The sequence below is a fragment of the Chelonoidis abingdonii genome, chromosome 7 (genome assembly GCF_003597395.2).
Source record: "Chelonoidis abingdonii isolate Lonesome George chromosome 7, CheloAbing_2.0, whole genome shotgun sequence".
NCBI classification, from domain to species: Eukaryota; Metazoa; Chordata; order Testudines; family Testudinidae; genus Chelonoidis; species Chelonoidis abingdonii.
In genome coordinates, this window is record NC_133775.1 from 62,420,120 (window position 1) to 62,431,523 (window position 11,404).

The following is an 11,404-nucleotide window of genomic DNA, read 5'->3' on the forward strand; positions in this document are numbered from 1 at the left end:
GATCACCATTGCTCGACATTTTTGACATTTTGAATGCTCAACATTTTTGAAAATCAGGACACATAGTCCAAGAGCCTAAATATGTATTTATGAGCCTGACTTTAGGCGCCTATTTTTGAATGTCTTTGCTCATGTCTTTCTACATATTCAGGAAGGTTCTTAGCTATTTTGGGGCACTCCATAAAGAACAAATACTAATTATCTGGCTGGTTGATAGATGAGCACTTACCATACTTTTGGCAGGCATCAATTAGTTTGTCAATGGCCCAAGCCCAGGGGGAGAGAGACATTTTGGAGAAAAGAAGGAGGAAGTAAGAAATTCCCCAAAAGAGAGTTAAATTACAGCAAAAGGATTCCTGCAGTTATATTTTGGGTCACAAGAATCTCATCTGGAAAGGCAGATAGATGGGGAAAGCCCAGGGGGACCAAGAGAAAGGTATGTCTAGTATCAGTCTCTGGCATCCCAGCATAGTTATTCACCCGAGCTTCAGAGGCTAGTTCTAGGTAGTTGCTTCTTCATCTTCATCTTCGTCTTCATCATCCCCCCCTCTTGTTGTGTGGAATTCATATAGCACTACACACATTCCAGCCAACCAGGCTGCCACAGTGCCAGCAGAGAATATACAGAAGCCAATCAGACCCAGGAAGGCATAATCTGTATCATGTAAATGGAGGAGACATGTGTAGTGGAGCTCCGACTCCACCCCAGGCATTAACCAGCCATGTAGAGCCGCTGGGCTGTAGCAGGATATGTTCTCAGGATCTGTAGAGGAAACACAGAAGAAACCCTTTCTTGTGTATGCCTTGAGCAACAGTAAATAGGAGTCCGGAGGCAACTTAGAAAAATAACTTGTCTTCATGCAAATATCCCTAGTAATAAAGGATGCTGGGGAGGGTAAAATCAGTATGGTTTTATCTCTGTATCTGAATAACATATGGGATGATCCTGAACACCCCCAAACTTGGGGCAACTTCAGTTTTGCTTGTGGATCCAAACACAGCTCTGCATAAAATGTTGGTGCTCTGTTTCCTTATCAGGCATCAGTAGCTTTTAAAAGGCCTGGCTGGGGCATTGTTTTGCAGTACAGTTGGGCTCCCTGACTTACCCATAAGCTGCAGCTGCCCTCGGGTCCCCCTTGGCTGATGGGATGGGTTTGGATGCATAGAAAATCCGTCTTATCTGTACCATCTCACCTGTATCTGTGGCAGTGGCTCACATGAGCAAGGAGCTTCTTATTTCCCTCCCAGCTGGAAAGAGAGGTGCTCTTGGTCAAAGGCACTCGGCCTGGATATGTTTACCCACAGCATTAAAGTTTAACTGCAGTTCTCACCCTAGTCCCAGGGAAACATATATAATACCTCCTGCCTGTTTCACACACAAAGTGTTGCTGGAAGGTAGCAAAGACTGACAGGGAAGAGAATGAGAACTGACACATAGACCTTCTGCCATTTCTATCAACTCTTTATTCACCTCTCTCTGGCACCCATGAGTAGCAGCCATGATGTTGATAGGGAAAATCCCTCTTCTCCCCCTCAGTCCTAGCAGAAGCTGCTCTTGCAACATTATTGACACAAACTGTGACCATATAGACCATTGTTGCAACCAATGTTCTGTAGTGGCACCAAATCTTGTACAAAGGAGGTCAAGTAAGGTGTCTATGAAAAGGGTATGATTTGCTGGTTATGATTATGCTATCTGTATGCATGTATCATTTTTATATTTAAAGTTATAGGTATTGACTCTATACTGTCTATATTTCAAATTCATGCTATGCTTCTGGGTGACATCCCAGATAGCTTGGCATCAGCACTGCCAAGCCTGCTTGATGGCCAATTAAGGACCAACAGTTATACAACTGACCCATTGAGAGAAGGCAGATACACCTTATGACTCAGCAAGGCATGCAGGGACATGCCCATGGAGGGAACTCTAGGCTTTCAAGCCATATGCTGGACAGCTTGCGTTTGAGACAAAGGAAGCACAGGCCACATGGGAAGAGGCTATAAAAGGCAGATGCATCTTCTCCATCTTGTCTTCAATCCTGCTTCTTACCTCTGGAGGAACTTTGCTATGCTGAAGCTCTGAACAAAGGACTGAATGACCCATCCAAGCTGTGGATGTACTCCAGAGACTTAATTGAAGCTTGCAGTTTATTCCATCACTGCTACAAGCTTGAACCAAGAACTTTGCCATTGCTGTATGTCAGTAGCGTAGCTACAGGGGAAGCAAGGGGAGCGGCCGCTCCCCCTGACCACATTCCCCAAAAGTGGCACCTTTTTAATTTTCATACTCACTCGGCTCCGCTTCCGGGTCCTTCTGCTTCCTGGTCTCACTCAGCACCTGCTCCAGTCCTTGCTCTGGCTCTCCCCCATGGCCCCCGCCCCCGCTCCACCCCAGCGGTCAGTGGAGTGACNACTGGTGAGTGCTGGGGGCAGTTCCCCCCTCCCCACCCCACCCCCGCTCCCTTTCCCCCGAGACCTGCAGCCAGGCCTGACCCTGCACTCACTGGTAAGTCGAGCAACCCGGCCCCAGTCTGCTACGCTCCTCTGGCTCCCAGCTGTACCGCTGGAGGGTGGTTCCCCCCTCCCCCAAAGCCTCGGAGCCAGGGAAGCAGAGCAGGCTGAAGCCATGGCCCCCAGGCCTCCGGGGGGAGGCCTCTGGCCACTTCCTGTGAGAAGTGGAGTGACCCGGTCCCAGCCTGCTCCAGTACCCTGGCTCCCAGGCTTGTGGGGAGGGGGGAACTGCCCCCAGCACTCACCAGTGGTGGAGTTGGGAGCCAGGGGAGCAGAGCAGGCTGGGGCCGGGTCACTCCACTTCCCACAGGAGGTGGCCAGCCCCCTGTCTACCACAGAGGCCTGGGATAAGCCCCTCCCTCCCTCCTGCGGAGGCCTGGGGCCAGCCCACTCCCCCCACTCCTTCCCATGGAGGCCTGGGGCCCCACACAGGCCCCCTCACAGGAGGGCTGCATAGGACACCAAAATAGCTAGGGGCAGATGTTTTCTTGTTTAATTCTTCAGTAAACTCCTGCTCTCCCCTGCAGGAGAGAGATGGGTTTGAGAACAACAGCCCAGATCCTTAAAGGTATTTAGGCTCCTAATTCCCAATGGGCCTTAGGTGCCTAAAACCTTTGAGGATCTGAGCCAACTATCTCTGGAATCCTGCTGTGAGTCTGACGGAGGAGATGCAATCTCTGAGGAGGAAGGGTGGCAGACAGATGACACTGGTCGTCATCCCTGCCTGATGGCTATTACATGAATGTATGAGTGCCTCACCACTATGGATAATGTCCAGATGCAGCTGACATTTGGGGTGGGGGAATAGGGAGGAGAGAGGTAATGCTAAATAATAATTAACAGCATGGCCAGCATTGCAGCATGGAATGAAGGAGGGAGAGCAAAAATCCCCCAATCCTGCTCAGTCCATCATAATAGAGTTTGAGTCTCAAAGGCCGCTGAGGTCAGCTGAAAGACTCCCCTTGACTTGACTGGCTTTGGATCAGTGAGTCGGGGTCTCTTGGAATAGACTGCTTTGGGCTGAGCCTGGGGACTGCTAGCAGCTCTCACTTCCTACTCCCTCAGAATCTTGCAGGATCAGGCCTTTCATCGAATAGGGTAGGCTGTTCATGTCAACCCCAGAAAGTTAAAGACAACACTGCAGAGCCCCAAAATGGGCTCTACTTTCAAAAGGTCCTGACCTACTGGGGAATTTTCTCCAGACTCCAATGCCTGTTGGTCATATTCTGTTGTCTTTTATTTTCAGGGGCTTCCTTGGTCTCGCTCTTCTTTAACTGCAGAATTATGGTTCATCCTTAGGGCTGGATTCTGATCTCGTGTTCAGCTGTGCAAAACCACTGAAGCCAATGGAGCTGTGCCCAAATATGCCGCAAAAGAATTTGACAGCAGGTATACTCCAAGTTTTCACTAGTGTCACTGAGAACAAGATCCGGCCCTCAGCAATTAAATGGCGGCTTTTTTATAGCCAATGATCAAATTATCCTGTAATAGCTTCCTGAAGGGATCGGCATTGATCAAAAGAAAGGGTGGAAGTTGTCTTCCTATTAGCACAAATGACTGAGGTACAAGGTGGTTCTGTTCTCTCACCCCTCTAGTTCAGTGTATATATCACCATTAGTGGGCTGTTGAGCCTTCGGTATGCAGATGATACACAGTTCTGCGTCTCCATTTTATGTGACTTATACAGTACATGAGGTGAGCCTTCTCAGTCTCTAACAGAGATGGGTACCTAGATGTGAATTAGCTGCTAATTCTTAATTTGAATAAGAAATAATAGTGGTAGTTTGGGAGAATCAGCCAGAAGAAGTGGCGAGATTTACAGCAGTTCTTTTACCTGAAGGACTAGGCCTACCTTTTGTTAGTCATGTTTACAACCTAGGGAATCTTGATCTGGATATTTAGAGAGCAGCAGTGGCCAAGAGTAACGTTAATCTCTGTTTAGGAAGAAGGTTGTTAACTTTTTTGCCAGTTACATATCTCGCCATGGTCCATGCCTGATGGGAGTCTTATGATGCACTGTAGTGGCTCAGTCACAGGGAGAGACCGTGGTGCATCATGGTAGACAGTGTAGCTGGGGAGTAAGGCACGTAAAGGAGAAAGGCAGCATGAGAGAACTGGCATTATAACTTCCTTGAGGCGCAATGGCTGCTCAGCTGGACACAAAGATTGTTGTTTGAAAATGAAATATTTCATTTTGACTACACAAACCAAAATTAAAATGTTTCTGTTCAATGAAAAGATGCCCAAGGAAAATTTTGGGATGTTTCTGAATAGAGATTTTTTGGGGAATTTATTTTTCTGTGAAGAATTTCACCTGGAGCCAGTAAAAACTCAGAATTTCCAGAAATGCTGACATTTTGAATTTTGTTTTCAAAATGAGCTGGCTGCTATGTGGACAGTTTTTTTAATTAATCACATCCAGGGCATTTTTAGCCTTCCAAAATGGGTGGCGCCTTTTTTTATGTGTTCGCTCCCCCAATGTTAGAACCTGGCTACACCACTGCTGTATGTAATTGATTACTTTGACCAATTTTAGCTCTCCTGTATATTTCTTTCTTTTTATGAATAAACCTTTAGATTTTAGATTCTAAAGGATTGGCAACAGCGTGATTTGTGGGTAAGTTCTGACTTGTATATTAACTTGGGTCTGGGGCTTGGTCCTTTGGGATTGGGAGAGCCTTTTTTCTTTTACTGGGGTATTGGTTTTCATAACCATTCATCCCCATAAGGAGTGGTGCTGGTGGTGATACAAGGGAACTAGAGTATCTGAGGGAATTGCTTATATGACTTCTGGTTAGCCAGTGGGGTAAAACCAAAGTCCTCTCTGTTTGACTAGTTTGGTGTGTCTTAGTAATAAAGGACATCCAGCCTTGGGCTGTGACTGCCCTGCTCTAAGCAATCTGTCCTAAATTGATACTCTCAGTTGTGGCCGCTTCGTTACAGCTTCCTTACAGCTCCTCCTCCCTCTGTCCCACCATGTGAATGTCTCCAACACGCACATGAAATCTGTGTTGTGAATATTGAGACTGACCTCTCTCCTCATGCAAGAAAAAATGCACTTATTTTTAAACACAAATAACCAAAGCCCCCAGTTTCCCATAGCTGTTGCATGGGGCTTCAGGACTGATGCACGCAGACATCTGCTGTAACCCTCTTTTGTATTGGTGCCTATAATAATACACATGGTTTCTTACACTCTGATGCACTTTCTTCCATCTACAATATTATTACTATGTTGAGTTCTTTACACAACTCCATAGGCATGTGTAGCACTTGCAGGCAAACAAAAGAGCTTCCTGCCCCAAGGCAGGTACTTAAATAACTTTAAATCTTCACAGCCTCCAATCTTCCTTTCTTTGTTTTTACTGAAAGTCTTGCACAGCAAATCCTTAAACAATTACTATTTTCAGACTCCCCTCTCAGCATTGTGCTGTGTGTAGTTCTTTAAAGACTGAGGCTTGTGTACATTTGGAGTTGGGAAAAGCCAGCATACATTTCAGTGACTCTCAAACACGCTCTTACTCTTGGGACCAAAACAACTCTGGGAAAGTGAAATGGAGACTCTTCTACCCTGTGCATAAGCAACAGCTACAATCCAGTTACATAATCTTTTAACTGAGGCAGAAAAAAACCCATCTGGATTTAGGAATTTCAGGAGACTTAAGAAAAAAATCATCTTTCAGGCCCCAACTTTGGAAAGTATCACTATTGAGAATAGCACTTGAGCATGTGCTTAATTACCATTGGAGTCAAAGGGATTTAAGCAGGTGCTCATGCGCTTTCCTGATCCAGGACTTCATGTTGTAAATTGAGTCAATTTGCTCTGGCATCCTTGAGAATGAGAGAGAACATATAGGAGCCCTACAATAGCTAAAGCACACGAGAGACTTTCCTGAGTACGATCACACTTAATGTCCTATTTTACACTCTGTCAATCCTCCTCAATGTAGGGCCTGATCCAAAGTCTGCTGCAGTTAGTAAAAGGACTCCCACTGAGTTCAGCATGGGCTCTGTATCAGGCCTTTAATACTGAGTGCTGTACAAAAGGTATATGCATTCAGGGCAAAACCGACCGAGATAAAAGTGCTGTGATAGTGTGAGTAGAGAAACGGTTTACCCCTGCTCCAGCAGAACGGCTCTTACTCTTAGGAAAAAGGTCATTGCCTGTACTGCTCATGTAACAAAAATATAGTCAGGGTATGAAAGTAGAGTGAAGTCCTAGCCCCACCCCACTGAAATCAGTGACAAAATTCCCACTGACTTCAATAGGGCCAGGATTTAACCTGTGGAATTCTGTCCCAGCTAGGGTCCGAGAGGAAAGGGAGCTGACTCAGTTTCATTCTCATGTGTGTTAGTGCACAGAACAAAATTGCCGTACAGTTGGCCCAAATGAATATCTACATTCAAAGACAGACACCCAGGAATGGAACAGCAGGACGATTTACAGGTTAGGATAGGGGTGCATTGGCAGAAGCATGGGGAGCCCTGGGTTGGAAAAGCAGGGTACTAGAGGTCAGAACTTAGGTGGGCTGGGAATGGTGTGTGAGGCCCCAGGGGTGGAATAATGTTATCTCTTGCATTTTGACTTGAGGGTTTTTTTAATCTATCATTAAAAATGCAGAAGTTTAACACCATTAGCAAAAAACTATACTCCTGAATGGAACTACAGAAATGTCCGGAAGTTCAGAGGAGCAGGTTTCCCCATCCAGATCTTGCCCCAGAACTGCCTGTGGGTAATACAGCAGGACAGACACATGGCACTTTGAACTGATCACAGACTACAGTGTCACCAGCTGAGGCTAAAGCAGGAATTTTAAAGGTCTAGCAATCTCCTTGTTTCTTATCACTTAAAGCCAGTTCTTGATTGTTAGTTTAGCACTTTATGGTTGCGCATACACGCGCGCGCGCGCGCACACACACACACACACACACACGCACACACACACAGGGTTGTTTGTATGTAGCTGAGGGGAGATATGATTGCTCTCTATAAATACATAGACGGATAAATACCAGAGAGGGAGAGAAGTTATTTAAACTAAGGGCTAATGTGGACACAAGGACAAATGGATATAAACTGGCCATCAACAAGTTTAGGCTTGAAATTAAATGAAGGTTTCTAACCATCAGAGGAGTGAAGTTCTGGAACAGCCTCCCAAGGGGAGTAGTGGGTGCAAAAAACCTAACTGGCTTCAAGACTGATCTTGACAAGTTTATGGAGGGGATAGTATGATGAGACTGCCTACAGTGGCTTGTGGCCCATCTGTGACTACTAGCAGCAAATATCCCCACTGGCAGAGATGGGACACTAGATGGGGAAGACTCTGAGTTACTGCAGAGAATTCTTTCCCAGCTATCTGGTTGGTGGCTCTCGCCCACATGCTCAGGGTCTAACTGATCACCATATTTGGGGCCAGGAAGGAATTTTCCTCCAGGTCAGATCAGCAGAGACCCTGTTGGGGTTTTTTTGCCTTCCTCTGCAGCATGGGTCACAGGTCACTTGTTGGTTTAAACTAATGTAAATAGTGGTTCCTCTGTAACTTTAAGTCTTTCAGTCATGATTTGAAGATTTCAGTAACTCACCCAGAGGGTAGGGGATCTATTACAGGAATGGGTAGGCAAGGTTCTGTGGCCTGTGATGTGTAGGACATCAGACTAGATGATCATGATTGTCCCTTCTGGCTTTAAAGTCTAGGCATGCATGGGTGCTCTTGTATGTGTTTGATGGTGTGTATATTGTTATGGTCAGAGGGCCCAATTCATGGCTAAGGTAAATTGGCACATTTCAGTTGACTTCAATGGACCTGTGCTACTTTACACTAACTGAGAATCTGGCCCATAATTTGAAGAATAGCAGTGACATTCTGATACAGAAAGCAGAACCATCTGCTTAGTTCCAGCCAAATCTTGGGGTGTCTGGGCTGGCCCACAAAATCCTCACCTGGGAAGCGAACGCCACTCTCTTTCATCCAGATGGTGAACTCCAAGAAGGAGCAGTTACAGTTCCAGAGGTTTTCACTTAGACCCAGGGACTTCAGATTGGGCAGATCCTTGACAATGCTAATATCCAGGAATGTCAAGCCAGTACGGCTCACATCCAAGTGCCTCAGCCAGCTGTTGTTGGCAAAGGAATCCTTCTCAATTTCCACCAGATTTGGGTTGTCTGAGATCTTCAGCACCACCAGGCTACTGAGCTGGGAGAAAGTGGTGAAAGTGACCCGGGTGAGGTTGTTGAAGCTGAGGTCTAGGTAGATGAGCTTGTTGAGACTGATGAAGGCGAAATCCAGGTCTTCACTAATGGCATTCTCCCTGCAGTCTAGATAGACCAAGTCACTTAGGAAATTCAGCTCCACCGATGGCAGGTAGGAGATGTTGTTGGTAGCCAGAATCAGCTGTCTTGTGTCCAGTGGAATGGTCGTGGGGAAATCTTGCAGCTGCTGCCCTGTGCAGTTCACTTCCAGGTATTGACAGGTACACTTTGCTGGACAGTTCAGACTCTTTGCCATCACTCCCATTCCCAAAAGAAGCACCAGCCACAGGGATTTGTGGCCATTAGGAGGGGACATGACACGGTACCTTATCTACTGTAGCTCCTCCAGACTGCTTCAGCCCTTCAGAGAATGCTGGGGCAGAGGCACTGGAGAGCTACAAAGCACCAGTCCTGTGCAAGCAGTTTTCTCATTCCAGCAAGACCAAAGAGGAGTTGAGCTGTGAGGCTGTTTGGAAGCTGTCTGTATCCTTCGCTCATGCAGCTCCCTGGCAGATTGCCTACTTGGCTGCTTAGAAAGAGTTCACCCTCTTTGTGCTTGAAAGTAAAGAAGAGCTGCTTGCAAGTGGGAACATCTTCAAGTCACACTGGTTGCCAGTTGACACCTTTGTGACGTCAGCAGCTTGCAAAGGCAGCCTGGCTTCAGAGAGAGAATTCTAACCTGGCCAGCAGTGCAGATCTGTGTGTGTGAGTGCGTGTATACAAATATGCCTGTCTCTGTCTCAGGCATGCACAAAGCTCTGTGTGTGTGGCTGTACTGGAAGAGTGTAATGCTTGATGCAAGGAGGTCCATGTGAGTGCAGTGCCTACATATACAAGTGTGTATTTATGTAATGGTGGTATAGCATGTAGTGGTTAGAGGTATTCATTTGCTCTAGTAGATAGATAGGTCTGTTTGATAGAACAAATAGGCTTGTATCTATATCTACAACGTTTGTGTGTGTGTGTCTCTTGGTTTTGTTTCTTTTCTTTGGATACATAGATCACATAAAAGAGGTTTTCACATGAGCTTACACTCAGGGTAAAATTTTTAAACTGGCTAGACCTTCTAGTCTCATTTGTGTTATAGAACCTTCACTTGATGATTCTCTGAACACCAGCCTTTTTATTGAGAAGATCTATGTTGTCTTTTGGCCTGTAAGCTCTTTGAGGCAGGAACTGTCACTTATTATGTGTTTGTACAGTGCCAACTGATGTGGCGACCAACCTGGTTGTGGCCTTTAGGAGCTACTGCAACATATATGTTAAATTACACACACACAAAGTAAATTTAAAACATTATTAAGGTTGCAAAGTCAAGACCTCAAAAATTAGAAAATACCAGTATCATTATTATTACTATTAATTATTCCTTGCTTTTACAGAAATGTAGGGCTGGAAGGGACCTCAAGAGCTCATCTAGTCTATCCTCCCTCCGAGGCAGGATTAAGTATAACTAGCCCATCCTGGACAGGTGTTGTCTCACCTGTTCTCAGAAACCTCCAATGATGGGGATAACCTCCCTTGGTAATCTGTTCCAGTGCTTAACAAGCCTCAGAGTTAGAAAGTTTTCTCTAATATCTAACCTAAATCTCCCTTGCTGCAAACTAAGCCAATTACTTCTTGTCCTACTATTGGTGGACATGGAGAACAATTTGTCACTGTCCTCTTTATAGAAACCCTTTAGATATTGGAAGATTGTTACCATGTCTCCCTTCAGCCTCCTCTTCTCTAAATTAAAACATACCCAAATCTTTCAACCTTTCTCCAGAAGGTCAGGTTTTCTCAACCTTTTATTTTTCTTGCTCTCCTCTGGAGTCTCTCCAGTTTGTCCACATCTTTCTTAAACTGTGGTGTGGTCCAAAATGGACACAGTACTCCAGCAAAGGCCTTACCAGTGCCGAGTACAGTGAAACAATTACCTCCCATGTATTTTATAAGATAGTCCTGCTAATGCATCTCAGAAAGATGTTTGCTTTTTTTTTTTTGCAACAGCATCACATTGTTGACTCATATTCTATTTGTGATCCACTATAACACCCATATCTTTCTCAGAAGTAATACTGCCTAGCCAGTTATTCCCCATTTTGTATTTGATTTTGTGCATTTGATTTTTCCTTTGTAAGTGTAGTACTTTGTACTTGTCTTTATTGATTTTCATCTTTTTGACCACTCAGACCAATTTGTCCAGGTCATTTTGAATTCTAACCCTGTCCTCCAAAGTATTTGCAACATCTCCCAGCTCAGTGTCATCCACAAATGTAATATCTCTTCTTCATCACCCAAGTCATTAATAAAAATTCTGAATAGTACCAGACAAAGGACAGACCCCTGCAAGACCCCACTTGATATCAATGATTCCCTTCAAAGTGGGAAGACATAAGTACTCTTGGAGTATGGCTTTTGAACCAGTTGTGCACCCACCTTATAATAATTTTATCTAGACCATATTTCCTTAGTTTGTTTATGAAAACGTCATATGGGACTGTGTCAAAAGCCAAATGAAAGTCCAGATATATCATATCAGCTATCCCTCCTCCCCATCCACTTGGCTGGTTACCTTGTCAAAGAAGGAAATTACAATGTTTTGGCATGATTTGTTCTTGACAAATTCATATTGGCTATTGCTTCATACCTTATTAT

General features: G+C 45.1%; 1 protein-coding gene across 1 annotated transcript; it reads right to left on the bottom strand.

The window, feature by feature from the left end:
• Positions 1-500: 500 nt before the first annotated feature.
• On the bottom strand, positions 501-9,080 carry LRRC52 (leucine rich repeat containing 52). Its single transcript, XM_032806110.2, has 2 exons — positions 8,456-9,080; positions 501-763 (listed from the first exon to the last, which is right to left on the bottom strand). The coding sequence occupies exons 1-2, from the start codon at positions 9,078-9,080 to the stop codon at positions 501-503; spliced, it is 888 nt and encodes a 295-aa protein (XP_032662001.2).
• Positions 9,081-11,404: the final 2,324 nt, after the last annotated feature.